Source organism: Delphinapterus leucas, chromosome 19 (assembly GCF_059928025.1).
Source record: "Delphinapterus leucas isolate spDelLeu-1000000601 "Yukka" chromosome 19, BTC_Dleu_Yukka2, whole genome shotgun sequence".
Classification (NCBI taxonomy): domain Eukaryota; kingdom Metazoa; phylum Chordata; class Mammalia; order Artiodactyla; family Monodontidae; genus Delphinapterus; species Delphinapterus leucas.
Genome location: NC_143147.1, coordinates 55,320,672 through 55,338,352, shown reverse-complemented (window position 1 = coordinate 55,338,352; position 17,681 = coordinate 55,320,672). Strand labels below are relative to the sequence as shown.

Here is a 17,681-nt window from a genome sequence, read left to right as displayed (position 1 = left end):
ACAACTACTGAGCCCACGTGCCACAACTATTGAAGCCCGCGTGTCTAGAGCCTGTGCTCCACAACAAGAGAAGCCACCACCACGAGAAGCCCGCGCACCGCAATGAAGAGTAGCCTCCCCTTGCCGCAACTAGAGAAAGCCCGCGTGCAGCAATGAAGACCCAACGCAGCCAAAAAATAAAATTAATTAAAAAAAAATATTTTTTTAAATAAAAATGAAAGGCTTCCTTAAAAAAAAAAAAAAAAAAAAAGAGTGAACCCTAACGAAAAAGAGTGAACCCTAATGTAAACTGTGAACTTTGGGTGATAATGATGTGTCAATGTCGCTTCATCTATTTTAACAAATGTACCACTGTGGTGCTGGGATGTTAACAGCGGGGGAGGCTGTGGGTGTGTGGGTGCAAGAGGCATATATAGAAACTCTGTACTTTCCACTCAATTTTGCTGTGAACCTGAAACTATTCTAAAATAGAAAATCTATTTTTTTTTTTTTTTTTTTTTGCGGTACGCGGGCCTCTCACTGTTGTGGCCTCTCCCGTTGCGGAGCACAGGCTCCGGACGCACAGGCCCAGCGGCCACGGCTCACGGGTCCAGCTGCTCCGCGGCATATGGGATCCTCCCCGACCGGGGCACAAACCCGTGTCCCCTGCATCGGCAGGCGGACTCTCAACCACTGTGCCACCAGGGAAGCCCGAAAATCTATTTTTTAAAACAAATAAATCTATAACCAAAAACCATCCAAAAAGAATGGGTAGAATACATATCTGAAGACTATGAAAATAAACAGTAGCAGGCAGATTGGAAAAGCAGCACAGAATGTGAAGTTCCATTGAACTGGTGGTGAGTTTGCCATGTTTTTTCTCAGGTATTGCCTCACCTGGACTCAAAGGCAGCCCAAAACTGAGAAGTGTACACCGGGTAAGAAAAAGCTCCAAGAAAATCCCTCCCTTTCTAGTGAGGAACAGGGAAGGGGGCCCTTGCTAGTCTGGAAACTAGGGGAAATCCCTCCTTTTTCCCTTCTCTTCTATCCTGGTCTCCAGCCAATTCTATGGCAGTAGCAGCAGAGAGATGGTAGTGGTGACTGGGCAGGTAGTACCTAAAACCCTGGGAGAAGTGAACCCTTTTTTCTGACCCCAGGAATTGCAATCCCAAGAGTGTGAGGCAAATCCTCACTGCTTTTTATTTCTCTGTCCTCTTATCACTTGACTTGGATACAGACACAGTTGTAGGAATTGAACAGTGGAACAGGGAAACTAGAGTCCCTGTTTTTTAGCCAGACTACTGGCAAGGGAGAGTCTGAGAGCTGGAAAATGTTGGTAAGATTGGGGTGTGGAGGTATATCAAGCAAACAATCCCATAGAGTTGTATATGAACTTCAGTGCTCACCTCTGAGCTCTGCGTGCATGGATGTGACCCTAAACATCCATACCATAGGCTTTAAGAACAGAGCAACAAGACATACTTACTACCACTCTGGTCCCAGAATGGATACTGGGTCCCACACATGGAAATGATCTAAATAGAAATGCTCAGAAAACCGAACTGACGTTGGAACTAGAGCCCTGAGAATGCAGGTAGGAATCTGTTTCCTGAACATAATCTGGTTGACTAGCCACTGACATACATATATACACACACACACACACACACACACACACACACAAATCAACCTTCTCCTTAGAACTTAAATAAAACCTAGGGTCTCATATCATAATATTCAAAATGTCCAAGATATAATCCAAAATAATATGGCATATGAAGAAACAGGGAAATCTCAACATGAGAAGGAAAAGTCAACAGATGTTACTCCCAAGATTATACAGATATTAGAATTAAACACCGAAGACCTTAAAGCAACTATTACAACAATGCTTCAATAAGTAAAGGCGGGCTTCCCTGGTGGCACAGTGGTTGAGAGTCTGCCTGCTGATGCAGGGGACACGGGTTTGTGCCCCAGTCAGGGAAGATCCCACATGCCGCGGAGCAGCTGGGCCCATGAGCCATGGCTGCTGAGCCTGTGCGTCCGGGGCCTGTGCTCCTCAATGGGAGAGGCCACAACAGTGAGAGGCCGGCGTACCGCAAAAAATAAAAAATTTAAAAAATTAAAAGAAATAATAATAATAAGTAAAGGCAAACATTATTGAATGAATGGGAAGACAGAAAATTTCAAAATCTAGTGTGTAGTTTACACATACAACACATCTCCTTTTGGACCAGTCACATTTCAAGTGGTCAATAACTACTGTATTGCACAGTAAAGCTTTACACCTATGTCCAGAATCAAGTTCATTTAGTTTCTAGAATATAAGGCAAAAAGTATGATCCAATCACTAAATACTGGAAAGATCCTAGAGTGATGACTCTTACCACATTCCCATTCAACTCATCGATATGGCCTAAGCAGAAGAAAGACAAACCTTAGAGAATGCCAATGGATTTTTGTAACTTATTCAGGTTGTGTATCCCACTGCTGCTGCTGCTTTAGATGTGGTTTTCTTGCTAAAGCAAATCAACATATCCCTGGTACCAGGTCTGCAGCTACAGACCTGAGAATGAGATCATCGTAAGCTGTAAGCATTCAGCTGTCAGGGTTAGCTATACATTTTCACTGGCCTACCTGCTATTAATTCTCCTGGTCTTAGGAATAATCTAATCCACAGGGGCCTTAACTGCCTTTCCATTCTAAAGGCACCATGCTGGTCTACTACACTAACAATTTCATGCTGATTAGACTTGGTGAACAAGAAGCAGCAACTGATCTAAATACTGTGGTAAAATATATGCACTCCAGAGGGTGGGAAATCAATTCCACACAAATTCACAGGTCTTCCACACTGGTAAAATTTCTGTGAGCCCTATGGTCTTGAGCAATTCAAGATATCCCTTCCAAGGTGATGAAGTTGCTGCACCTACTCTCTCTTAATACTGAGAAAGAAGTGCAATGCCCAGTAGACCTCCTTGGATTTTTGAACCAATCTGTTCCTCATTTGGGTATGCAACTATGAACCATTTACCAAGACTGCTGGATGTGAGAGAGGCCCACAACAATTGAAGGCTCTGCAACACATGGGCTGCTGTGAAAGCTGCTTTGCCACTTGGATTATATAACCCACTAGATCCAATGTTGCTTGACGTATCTGTGCTAGATAGGGATCTTGAACGGTTATTGCACAACTTTAGGTGAATCTCAGGCCAGATCTCCAGCATTCTGTAAAAAAGCTATGTCATCCGGTACAAATAACTATCACCCTTTTTCGAAAAACAGCTTTTGGCTTACCACAGGGCCTTAGAATGAATGCTTGATCATGGGCCACCATGTTACCATGTGACCTGGGCAGTCCATCATGAACTAAGTTTTGTTGGACCAACAAAGCAATATGGTTGGGTGTGCACTGAAGCACTTCATCATCAGAAGGAAGGGATGTACATGAGATCAGGCTTGAGCAGGTCCTGAAGGTATAAATAATTTGCATAAACAAGTGGCCCAGATGCCCAAGGTTCCTAATTCCTGCTATATTGCTTCTTTTCTCTCAATCTGGATATATTTTATCTCATGGAGAATTCTCTATGACCATCTCACTGAGGGGGGAAAAAATTAATCTTGTTTACTGATATCTCTGCATGATAACATGCAGATGACACCAATACTAGAGCCCCATTCTGGGGTCCTGAAGGACAGTGGTGAAGGGAAACCCTTCCAGGGCCAGAAGTATGAACAGGGTACCTAGTTGTTCATTTTGCCTGGAAGGAGAGATGACAGAGATACTGTTCTATACTGACTCAAGGACAGTGTTTAATGGTACGACTGGATATTCAGAGATTTGGAAGGAATAATTAGAGAACTGGTGACAAGGAAATCTGGGGATAAGGTATATGGACAGACCTCTTTGAAAGGGCACAGAATATGAAGCAATTTATGTCCCATGTGAATGCTTACCAAAGGGCAAACTCTACAGAGAACGTGCTTAATAACCCCGTAGATAAGATGACCAGTTTGGAGGACTAAACCAGTCTCTTTACCCAGCCATTCTATCTTTGCCCAGTGGGCTCATTAACAAAGAGGCCATGGTAGCAGGATGCAATTTATACATGGGCTCAGCAATATGGGCTTCTGCTCACCGAGGCCAACCTGACTACAGCCACAGCTGAGTGTCCAACCTGCCAAAAGTTTGCGCATGCACTGGGGAAGAGGCAGGTGGATGCCCCCAATATACGGTACCATTCATGCGATGGTTGGTCAGTTGTCTCTCTATTCATTTCTAGTCCCTGGTGACTTCCCCTTCCTTCTTAGTAAATGAATTATGAATGTAAAATAAATATTGTTTATAGTGTCAAGGATTTCAGACTGTCTTAGTCTGCCCCCTTGTGGGAACCAGCTCTTCAATCTTTCACTAGGAATAAAATTTATTAAATCCAGCCTGGTCCTCAAACAAAACAAAACACAAAATGTATTTATTAGATAATAATTTTACCCTAGGCTTCACTAATAGGTTCCTTCCTCATCCTTTGTTATCCAACTCTTTATGACCCTTCAATAAAACTTATGAAGTTTTTCAAAGAGGTTTTTGTCATTTTTATCTCTTGCGAGAAGAATTCAGATAAAAATATTTTAAATCAGAATCTTTCTAAATGTCCAACATACCTTTTCCAACCTTTTTAGTTCCCATGCTTTTATTCCGTTTCATTCATAAATATGGATAAGCAAGGAGTGGCTTCTACAAACCTTCTAGTGTTAACTAGTCCAATTATCATAATACCAAGTAGGATACTTAATATGTTCTGACACAAAACGTGATTAGGGTTGCATATTCCTAGAGTTTAAGATATTACTAAGTAAATTATTATGAATCACTTTGAAAATCTGAACACTCATTGATGAGGAAATGGTGGAATAAATTATGGATTACTTAGCTAAAGAGGATTATACAGATTTTAAGAAATTAGAATTTAAGTATGTTCCTGGAGGGATGGCCATGCTACACTGTTAGCTGAGGGAGAAGAGAATTAAAACTGCATTTTAGGGCTTCCCTGGTGCCGCAGTGGTTGAGAGTCCGCCTGCCGATGCAGGGGACACGGGTTCGTGCCCCGGTCCGGGAAGATCCCGCATGCCGCGGAGCGGCTAGGCCCGTGAGCCATGGCCGCTGAGCCTGCGCGTCTGGAGCCTGTGCTCCGCAACGGGAGAGGACACGGCAGTGATAGGCCCGCGTACCGCAAAAAAACAAAAACAAAAAAATGCATTTTATTTTTTAAAATCTTCAAAGTAATACACACACAAACACATCCATGCATGTGCCAGTATGAGTTTAGCGGAAAACATGGAAGGATACAGACTGAATACAATTAATACTAGTTACTTTAGGGGAGTGGAAGAGGAAGAAGCCCTAACATATCCTTTTTAAATGTCTACATTGTTTGGTAAAAGTAATTTTTTACTTAATACAATTATTATAACTCACATTAAAAAATATAAAGTGTAACTGAAATATATAAACACATTCTGACATACCCCCAGCACCCTAAGATAATAAGAAATTGTTGGCTAGAGGGCCAATTTCAAGTTTAATTTTTTGGAAAAAAGAGTGTTACACAAAGAATTATCAACAAGAAGTTAAATCTCAGAAGAAACATATGACAAGAAATAAAGACACTTCAGAGGGATTTGTCATTTAAGGTCAGATCTTTTCAACTCTGTTGGTCCAACCACCAACAAACAAATTTGTGTTTTAAATATAAGAATGGAAAGATTCTACATATGTGCTACCAACAAGGCTGATTTGAAACTTTTGGCATAGATTAGTGTAAAGCCTGAAATATTTTCTGACTGAAAATAATACTTCACAGCATTATTCTGAGAATTAAATGAGGATTTTGTGAAAGCACCTAGCTCAGAGCCTGGCACATATGTATTATTAAAATTTTTTTCTTTATTCCTAAAGCAATCTATGTTGAAAGCTAAATAATTTTTATCAGAAGGAGAAAGTACTATAACAACAAAATAATCCTGTATATTAGTGATGCCACTATGCCAGATATACTCTTACACTGAGATAAAGAAATGATATACTGAATATTGAGATAATTTTCCTTATCATTCTATATAATAAAACACTCTGGGTTTAATAAAGAAATCATCGTCACCAGACTAAAGATAATTTGTATACGTTTCAAGCACATGAACATCTCATTTCTAGGAAATATTTCATATGTTTATAAGGAAAGAAAAAGAACCAGGAGATAGCATATTTGAAAATTTAGTACATTATTACTATAGATACACCAGCATGCCATAATCAAATGAAACCAGATACAAATAATGGGAATCACACAAAGTCAAATACTGTACAATTTCCCAGTCTTCCAGCATGAACTGATCATAGGCATTATTATACCAATACACATCTTATATATCAGAGTCTAATGCCTGCATAACGCTATCTTTGCAGGAGTAAATCAAAACTGGGTTTCAGCCATATTACATTAGCTCATGCACCTATTTAGCATCTAGAAGCAGTAAGTCGGCTTATGTACAGATGACCTCTAATGAAAAATCATTTGATTCAGAAAATGGAGCTAGTACAATAAAAAAAACAATTCTGATGAAGTACCCCATGATTCCTGAAACACAGAACCAGAATTCCTAGAATTGATAAGCTTCCTTCATCAATTCGATGGCCTAAATGCAAGACATTGGTACTGTGCTAGATGCTAAGATCCTACCATTAATGAACTCCTAGATTACTAAGAAAAATAGAGATCCAACAGACAAATAAGACCAAATGTAGTATATAATATAACCCAATAATATACAAAATGCTACGCTGGAAAGCAGAAAATAACCACCCAACCTTAAAAGGCTATACTAGGTTAAACTGTCACAATCAGTTTTACAGTCTTATTTCAAGAGCCTCAATTCACAAATCAATAGATAGTTGATAGTCTGACAAACTACATACATCCAACAAATTCCTCACACTGCGGCTTTACTTTTTCAGTTACGTAAATAACAGAAGTGAATATTGGATCAATATGTGACCTGGGCACATCCACATACTTTCCCATGCACACTAAGTGCTAGATATTTGTTCATTCCTTCATTCAACAAATACTGAAAAAATTTTATATGCAAGTGTTCTAAGGCTAGAGTGGTGAATAAGACGAAGTCTCCGCTCAAATGAAACCAGTTTTCTGGTAGTTGAGACAACAATGAACAAGTAAAGTAGTGGCAATTATGAAGGTTAGAGCTGGGTGTTTAGGTGGTCAGAGAGGCGGCCTCTCTCACTTAAGAAGAAATCTACAGTCCTTTAGTCAAGAAAGAACAAATGTACAAGCCCTTCAAAGAAAACACTCTTTAACATGTTTAAGCAAAAAGGCCAGCACAGATGAAACGAAGTGGATAATGAAGGGAGTGGGAGGACATAAAGTATTAGGAAAAGGGTAGCTTAGGCAGGGTCATATAGGGAATGATAAAGACTTTGGAATTTATTCTGAATGTGATAGGAAGCCACTGGAGAATGTTTTTTTCAAGTTTGGGGAAATATACGATTTGATTTGTTTTAACTAGAGCAGTATAGCTATCAAATGGACAATAGATTATATATTGGCAAGAATGGAAATAATAAGTTAGGACACTATAATAGTAGTAAAGGAAAGAAACGATGGTAGTTCAGACTAAAATGACAACAATATAGGTGGTGGCGAAATGATAGAAAATATATCTTAAAAAGAACAAATTCTTAAAGCATTATAAAACAAAACAAAAAGCCAATAATGGAGGAGGAATGTTAAGAAATCCATGGAAGACAAACTAGATGCAACTGGAGGGAGGAAATTATAGCCCACAGCATGTGTAGGAGGATAACTGTAAAAGATGAGAGTGTTTCCAGGTCTGTTTTAACCACAGAAGCAAGAGATGCAAGGAACAGGAAGTTCTCAGGGGCAGCAATCTTAATGAGTGGCATGGGATCTGTTTCAGTCCAAGCAGTCAGGCCATCTCCCATCTCCTACATTTGATAAGCAGATGACATCAGAGGTCTTTGCCCCTAAACCAAAGTAATGAGTGTGGGTATGTGTGAGTCAGAATCCACTGCATCTGAAAGACAGATCAGAGGCCAAACTAGTTAGTTAACACACAGGAGAGAGCCCTCATGCCCAAAGATTAACACACCTCACCAGACACCTTACCTTACGTGTCTGCCATTATTACTGAGAAGGGACATTAAATAGCAACTATATCCACAGTCAGGCAGGGCAGATTATCAAGCATTATGGCCCTCTACAGGCATATCAGTTGTTTAAAGATAATGTTTGTTCTGAACAGGCTGGCATCTGTTCTGGTTGGTTGATATTTCTGGCATATTAATTATTAAATATTTTGAATGTTACCCTCCAGACAGGCCAACACAAAATATAATAAAATGGAAAGGGACTTCCCTGGTGGCACAGTGGTTAAGAATCCACCTGCCAGGGGCTTCCCTGGTGGCGCAGTGGTTGAGAGTCTGCCTGCCGATGCAGGGTACACAGGTTCGTGCCCTGGTCCAGGAGGATCCCACATGCCGCGGAGCGGCTAGGCCCGTGAGCCATGGCCGCTGAGCCTGCATGTCTGGAGCCTGTGCTCCACAACGGGAGAGGCCACAGCAGTGAGAGGCCCACGTACCGCCAAAAAAAAAAAAAGGATCTGCCTGCCAGTGCAGGGGACATGGGTTCGATCCCTGGTCTGGGAAGATCCCACATGCCATGGAGCAACTAAGCCAGCCACAACTACTGAGCCTGCACTCTACAGCCCACAAGCCACAACCACCGAGCCCACGTGCTGCAACTACTGAAGCCCATGCGCCTAGAGCCCCTGCTCTGCAACAAGAGAAGCCACCACAATGAGAAGCCTGCACACCACCACGAAGGGTAGCCCCTGCTTGCCGCAACTAGAGAAAGCCCACGTGCAGCAACGAAGACCCAACGTGGCCAAAATAAATCAATCTATTTTTTAAAAAAATGGAAGGGCTCTGGTTCTGGTTTAAAATGGAGTAAGCACACTCTGTGTTAACTGAATATAACTAAAACCCATGAATGTAACTGAAAACCCTGGAAAGAATGATGGAGCAGCAATCTGAGGACTCTGAAAACTAAACAGCAGCAGGCAAATTGTGGAAGGAAACCAGAACTTGAAAGACAACCAATTCAGTGATGCATTTCCTGTTGTTTTTTAATGTCACCGAACTCCCAACCTGAACTCAAAGGAAATCCAAATCCTGGATTGGCACACCAGAGTCAAACAGATACAAGTCTTCTCTTTCTGATTAGAGAGTATAAATGGGGCAGTGGTGGGGGGACAGTCCATATAGGACTGTGAGAGTGGGAAGATCTGGCTTTTTTCTCTTTTTACCTTCCTCTTCCAGCCCCACCTATAGGTAAGACTATTTCAGTAATGGCAGCTGTAGGGGATACTTAAATCTCTGAGGAAGGGGAATCCTTTCTTACCAGAGGATCAGTGGTATGAGCAATGTGGTAGAACTGCAAGGGGAAATAGATAAATCCACACTTACGGTCTGAGATTTCAATATTCCTCTTTTAATAACTGACAGAATGAACAGACATAAAATCAGCAAAGATATAGAAGACTTGAACAACACTATCAATTAACTCAACCAGACTAATATTCGTAGAGCCTTCCACCCCCAAAGAGCCTAATACACATATTTTAAGTGCACACAGAACATTTAAGATAGATAATTTCCTGGGCCATAAAACATATCTCAATAAAACGTGATCTAACTCAGAATATGTGTTCTTTGGCCACAGCAAAATTACACTAGAAATTAATATGAGGAGGTATCTGGAAAATTCTCAAATGTTTGAAAACTACATCAACACACTTCTAAATAACACATGGGTTAAAGAAGAAACTAAAAGGGGAATTAGGCAGTATTTTGAAATAAATGAAAAGCATTACTCATCGAAGTCTGTGAAATGCAGCTAAGTCAGTACATAGAGGGAAATTTATAGCACTAAAATTCCTGTATTAGAAAAGAAAGTTCCAATATCAGTGATCTTAGCTTCTACCTTAAGAAGCTAGAAATAGAAGAGAAAATTCAACCCAAAGCAGGCAGAGGTAAGGAAATAATAAAGAGCAAAGAAGAAACTGATAAAATAGAAAACAGGAAAGCAATACAGAAAATAAATGAAAACTGAAACTGATTCTTTAAGATCAATAAAATTGATATATCTCTATCCAGAATGATCAAGACAAGGAGAAAGAATACTCAAATTAACCATATTAGGAATGAGGAGAGGTGACACCATTACAGATTCTATAGATTTAAAAAGGTTACTCAGGCTTCCCTGGTGGCACAGTGGTTTAGAGTCCACCTGCTGATGCAGGGGACATGGGTTCATGCCCCGGTCCGGGAAGATCCCACATGCTGCGGAGCGGGTAGGTCCGTGAGCCACGGCTGCTGAGCCTGCGCGTCCGGAGCCTGTGCTCCGCAACGGGAGAGGCCACAACAGTGAGAGGCGCACATACCGCAAAAAAACAAAAACAAAAAAAAATGGGTTTTTTTGAGGAGTTAATTTGAATAGTCCAAGAAGGAGGAGTTAATTTGAATAGTCCTATATTTACTAAAGAAATTTAATTTATATTTTAAAACTTTCCCACAATGAAAATTCCAGGCCCAGATGCCTCCCTGGGAAATTCTATCAAACATTTATGAATGAAATAATACCAATTCTATAAAAAATACTCCAGGAAATTGAAGAGGGAGAAATATCTCTCAACTTTCAACTGATTCTATGAGACCAGGAGTACCCTGATACAAAAATCAGACAAAGACATCCTAAGACAGGAAAATTAAAGGCCAATATCCCACATGAACACAGATACAAAAATAATTAAAACTGTCCTAGCAAATCAAATCTATCAACTGTACAAAAGCAGGCCACACAGGCCAGATTTGCTCACCCCCCTTTAGAGCACTACTGCTCAAGCATAATGGTCCAAATCAAATAATAAAAATATTTGTACCACACTGGAGAAAACTGACATGGTTTACCACTGGAGGTGACTGACATGAACTTCAGCTACTCCAGACACTACCCCAAGGACTGAGAACTTATTCTAACATCTCCTTTCACACAGTACTTGCCTTTATTTGAGTTTAGATCTTTCTTCACTTACTACTTTATGTAGTTATCACCAATTCAACCCTAAGCCTTTCATCAATTACTTAAAACTTTTCTAAAGATAATTAAATGCATCAGATTTCTACCAATTTCATTTTCCTGAGAATGGCTCTTCTGGAAGCTTCTAACCTACTCCAATCTGGTCTGTTTACCCTCCAACCCTGTCTTTTCATTGTATGCTGAAGATTTCTTTACCCTTCTCTTTTGTTAAATTTCCTATTTCTTGTAACCTTTCCCTTTTTTATTCGGCTGACTTTCTCATTTTGATGGATCACATTCTCCAACAGATTTCTAAGAAAGGGTACAAGGTAGGCAAACAAACAAATAAACAAATCAAAAAAACAAACAAAAAACCTTACATGTCTTAAAACATCTTAATTTAACTCTTATACCTGATTAATAGTTTCAATGCATATGAAATACAAAGGGGTTGAAATTATTTTCCCTCAGAATTTTGAAGGTGATGCTCCATTTCTCATTTAGTATCTAACGCTACCATTAAGAAGTCCAAAGCCAACTGATTCCTGTTACTTTGACACATTTTTTTCCCTCTCTGAAAGCATGAAAAGACCTTCTGTTTCACCCAGTGATTTGAAATTTCACCACGATGTGTCTTAGTTTGTGTTTATATTCATCCATTGTAATGAGTACTCAGTAAGCCTTTTGAACCAGAAACTCATGTTCTTTAGTCCAAGAAAGTTTTCTTGAATCATTTTATTGATGATTTCTTCCCCATTTTCTCTGTTTCTTCTGGGAACTACTGGTGTTGTTTTTCTTTTTTTAATTAATTAATTTATTTATTTTTGGCTGCGTTGGGTCTTTGTTGCTGCATGCGGGCTTTCTCTAGTTGTAGTGAGCGGGGACTACTCTTCGTTGCAGAGCGTGAGCTTCTCATTGTGTGGTTTCTCTTGTTGCGGAGCACGGGATCTAGGCACGCAGGCTTCAGTAGTTGTGGCACACAGGCTCTAGAGTGCAGGCTTAGTAGCTGTGGTGCACGGGCTCAGCTGCTCCACAGCATGTGGGATCCTCCCAGACCAGGGCTCGAACCCGTGTCCCCTGCACTGGCAGGCAGATTCTTAACCACTGCGCCACCAGGGAAGTCCCAACTACTATTATTTGAATACTGAAATTCCTGGACTGCCCCTGTAAGTTTCTTAATACTCCTCACTTCTCTTCTGTAACATCTGTTCTTTTGCTCGACTTTTTCACAGATTTCTTCAACATTAATTTTCTAAGTAATTCTACAAAGCTTTTTTGATCTCTGCTATCAGAATTTTAATGTCTAAGAGCCTCTTTTAAAAATCAGAATTATAACTCTTTTACAGTAACTCCTTATTTCATGGCTATATTATTTTCTCTTATTTCCCTGAAGTTGTTTATAATGGTTGTTATTTTCCTCTGCAAAAGATCTGTTCTCAGTTGCTCTATCCTGTTTATTTTAATCTCTACCTTTCATACATTACAGGGCTTCCTCAAATATCCAGTAATCCTTGGTCAGCTGCTCATAGTTAGGAGAAAGGACTAAAAGGTTGATTATTTTCAGTATGGGACTCCTGCCCTCCACTATGCCTGGTGTCTTCTGCTCTAGAGAGAGTCTCTACTTTTGCTCTCTCCAAAGAATAAATTTCTGGCCTTTGCCAAAGTTAGGGGTGAAGAGCTGGGCATTTGTCAAGCTAACTGGTTAGCTAATTTTGAGAAGGAGGTCCCAGGAACCAAGGGCTTCTTCGACTGACTTTCAACCAATCCTCCTTTCACTTCCACTTCCACATGCTGCCATTCTTGAGTTTTTTTAGTCTTTTGGAGGGTAAATCAGATTATTTTCTTGATTTTCTCTGCTACTGAGTTTAGCATCCAGTCTACAATTATTCATATACTTCCTAGTTTCTAAAATTGTGTTGATTTTGTCTCCTCTCTAATTCCCCTTTACTGATCTTTTAGCAGGTTTCTGAAAGGAGAAAAAGTAGAAGTATGTATTCATCCTATCTCTTTATTCCTGATAATATGGATTCTCATTCATTCCAACTCATTACAGATGGCTTTGTATTTTTATTTCTGTCTTTTGAATAAAAAGATACAGTAAGTCCCCTACATACGAACGAGTTCTGTTACAAGAGCGTGTTCGGAAGTCCAATTTGTTCGAAAGTCCAACACAACCAACACAGTTGGCTATATACTGCTGCTTTTATGCTTGCTTCCAGACATCCTGGGCTTGAAATAAAGAAATAAAGATACTGTACTACTGTACTCTATACAGTACTGTAAAGTACACAAAAGCACAACCACTTGTAGAGGATGCATGTACGTGACAATATACGTCAGATGTGAACAAACTTACGTGAGTGGACATGCGAACACATGTTCGCATCTTTGAAAGTTTGCAACTTGAAGTTATTCGTATGTAGGGGACTTACTGTATTACAAATAAACTCTCTAAGAAGGTGAGAAACATGCTTTTATATCAGTTAACTCTCATAATGATACAGTTACTGATGACTTCTAATTGAGATCAGTCCTGATGAGTTCTGAGATCAGGCAGCTGTGCTCAGATCATGAAAATCACTGATTTTGCTGTTAAGTTCAGCTTTTGTTACTAAAATTCAATCATACTCATTGATTTGAAAAATATTTCAACTGACATAATTCAGAGGGCACAAGGTAAATTAATAATCTCCCACATCTATATCTGTGACACTAAATAAAATTAAACTTTAATAAAAATTAGTATAATTATTTTTCTATTAATTTGTACTAATTTTGTTTTTAGGGTTATATGATGAGGGCACCCAAGGCGGCTGTTCTCTTGCTCTCTCTACATGCCCTGTTCACCAGCCCCTGCTTCACCTACACCCTACTCACATGACTGACCTTCCCTCTTAATCATAGAGCCTAATCAGTAAATGCCTGGTCTAATCTTCAGATCAGAACATCTCCACCACGATAACTTATCAAAGGGGCAGTGAGGGGTGTGCTCCTCTACTGGTTTCCCTGGTAACCGATGAGCCAACCTGACATCAATTCCCCTATAACCGGTAAACACCTCCACCCATCCCCTCTCCCAGGAGTGAAGACTGCTGCCATATCCTGCCCACTGTCTGCTGCACACAGGACCTTGCTTCAGACATGTAAGATTCTCATATCCATTAAACCACTGATGTCTCTGTTGCTGACTCTGGGCTCTTTCTTCTGTCTTGAGGATGGGCAAGTACAGGGCATGCAGGCTTGCGGGGTGTAGCCCAACAAGGATTTTAAACACGTAAACTCATTTTCTTTCTTTCCTCGCCACCAAGGTTTACTGAGATATAACTGACATAAAACATTATATAAGTTTAAGGTGTACAATGTGTTGATTTGATATAGTTATATATTACAATTCAGTTTTTCTCTTAATTTCTTTTTTATATCAAAATACATGTAACATGAAAAAGTGAAAACTTATACAAATTTCTGACATTTATAATACATGCATATTATTTAAAAATGATTAAAAGTACTAGTGTAAGTTTAAATTTCCAAATCAACCTGCATATATTATTCTACTTTTTATTCTGCAACAAACAACTGTATTAAAAATAGTACAACTCTAAAACTTGGGAAGAGCAAAGTTGGAGAAAAAAGGGAACAGAATTATAGAATAAATGAACCAGGAGCTTCTACAGGATTAAAACATCACACATTTGTATATCTAAGGCTTTATTTTATTTGTAAATACTCTCAAAAAACTAAACTCAGTAATGACTGCTTGAAATTTTGCAGTATTTTAATCAGTCTGGGTTCCTAACTCTCACTCTCTTAGAGATGACTTCATTCATCCAACAGTATTTATTCAGTAACTATTATTGTATATACCAGGTACTTATTCTTGGCACTGGAAATGCAGCAGTGAACAAAGAAAACCAAAAATCTCTGCAATCATGAAACATTCATTCTAGTTTTGGATAGAGAAAACAAATATAAAGGTGATAAGTACTATAAAGAAAAATGTGGAGGTGCTAGTCCTGCAAATTTAAATGTTCCTTAGGGAAGGCCTATCTGAAAATCCACTGGTAGAGAATACTTTAACCTAGTTTTGAATTGGTCACTTCAAAAAAACCAGTCAAAAGCCTATGGTAATAAATTTTAAATAGAAAAGGAAAATAAGTAAGAAGATCTTAATTTTAGGTAATAATTATAAACAAAACCCATTTCTTCTGAGACAGCTAAGACAACAAATATTGCATTGATGAACTTTTAAAAGCCAGTGTGATGATACTTGCAACAAACGTTACTGCTAAAAATTTACTTTTGGTTATATTCCAAAAGTGATATCCAGACATATACCACAATGCTCCAAAATTACTTAAAACCTTAATATCGTTAAAAAAGAGACCATTTCTCATTTTCTTTTATCCTGAATAGATGATTATCATATGGAACTAATTAGATTGTAACATCTGAACTCCTAAATGAGAAATGAGAATATCTAAACTTGACCCAGTGAAAACCCCAGTCCTCAGATTAAGTACTGGAAAGGAATAGCTGGTATCTATTCTTTTTAATTTAATAATAAATTTGAGGAAAATTTACCTTGCCCAGAGCGGCTTTGGCGAGAGTCTACACTTGACTGTCTTCGATCCGGTGCTTCCTCGTTCCCTCCATCTGCATAAAATTAGAGCGATCATAAGCGAATAGATAATGAAATTGATGTAATATCATCCCTGGCGACATCTATATCTTAACACTACTATATCTATCATTTGTTTTCATTTCTTATAAGCTCAATCATTAAAATATTTGAGGATTTTTCATACACAAAGCAAAGGTCCTTACCCTTATTTTTGTGGGGATGGTTTACACTCCTCTCTGAAAGTCTAAAGAAAGTGAAGGTGTTCTTTCCCTACCCCCATACATATACACCCTACTTTGCATATAATAAAGCAATGTTATCTACTCTGAAGTTCATTCACAGAATTTCAATTTAAAAGCCTTGATTTAAAGCAATGTCTAAATTAATTACAGCTGCTTATTTAATCTAAAGTATGTCAAATAATCCTTAGGGCTATATATTTTACTCTAATAAAATTTACATTTACATGTTTTATGAGAGATAATGGGAAAATTACATAATACATGAAAAAGCAATATAAATCAGAATCAGAAAAACTCAGAAATGAGGCAGAAACCAAGAAATAATGAGAAATCAAACAAAAATCATTTCAGTAATGAAAACTATAAGAAATACAAGAGCAAACAAACACAAAAGGTCTTAAAAGAAATAGAAGGTAAGATGGAAGAAAATCTTTAACAAATTTTTTAAAAAGAAGAAATAGATTAAAAAGGATCTGTAAGAAGGGGATAAATATTGGAGATAGGCAAAGAAGATCCAGCATAAGGATAAACATAGGAGTCCCTGAAGAAGAAAACCAAAGTGAGAGAATAGAACAAATACTGAAAGACAATAATTCAAGAAAGCTTTCCAGAGGGAAAAGAAGCGGCTATGTATGTGTAATATATATAGTTATATGTGTGTATAAATACATTTATACATGCACACACACACACACATATATATATACATCTATATTTGAAACTACATATTTCAAGAGCATCCTGTGTCCTACTTAATCAACTCAGATCAATGCACCAAGACATTTTCTACTAAAACTAACGGACTTTAAACGGAAAAAGAATCCTTTGGGCATTTAGGCAAATACATCACAAGATTAATAAGGGAAAACAACAGAAGAAAACAAAATAATATACTTAAAACACACAAGGAAAAAAAAATTGAACCAAAGGCTTTACAACCAGTAAAACTTACCTTTAAGTATAAAGAGTAAAGAAAAACTATTACTAACATGCAAGAACTCAAGGAATATTGTTCCCATGGGCCTCTTCCTAGCTCTACCAGAAAACTAACTTTAGGCAACCAAAGTGACTAGAGAGACATTAAATAAGGACTGGTGGTGAGCATACATATACAACTGACTGTAGAATTAAGACTAAATGAGATGTAGAGAACAAATGTATGGACACCAAGGGGGGAAAGTGGGGGCAGGGGGGATGAATTGGGAGATTGGGATTGACATATATACACTAATATGTATAAAATAGATAACTAACAAGAATCTGCTGTGTAAAAAAAATAAAAGTTCAAAAAAAAAAAGACTAAATGAGAGTTTTAAACGGAGAGATTATACTATGTAATGGCTATAAGATCTGACAATGAAGATACAGTACAGCCAAAACAAACGAAGAAAGAATAGACAAAAAGTAACTGATTTCAGAAATCAAAATTGGAAATTGTAATGTTGTGAGACCACTGTACTTAAAAAGAGGGATAAAGCAAATGAATAATTATGGGATACTCTAATGGTATCATCTCCTTGAGAAACAGAATTCTCTGGGTGGAAGAAAGGAACTATAGATATAAGAATACAGAAGAAGTTAAGTAGAAACTCTTTAGTATTGAATCTATATTGGAAACATCAGTACAGTCTTACAAGTCACATGTATATCCTAGCTCTGTCCACT

General features: G+C 38.5%; 1 protein-coding gene across 1 annotated transcript in view; it reads right to left on the bottom strand.

The window, feature by feature from the left end:
- The window catches only part of TANC2 (tetratricopeptide repeat, ankyrin repeat and coiled-coil containing 2), a 349,573-nt gene that overhangs the window by 245,659 nt on the left and 86,233 nt on the right, over positions 1-17,681 (bottom strand). The window contains exon 3 of the mRNA XM_022589090.3: positions 15,735-15,806. Within this exon, the coding sequence (XP_022444798.1) occupies positions 15,735-15,806 (72 nt within the window). The remainder of the gene's footprint in view (positions 1-15,734; positions 15,807-17,681) is intronic.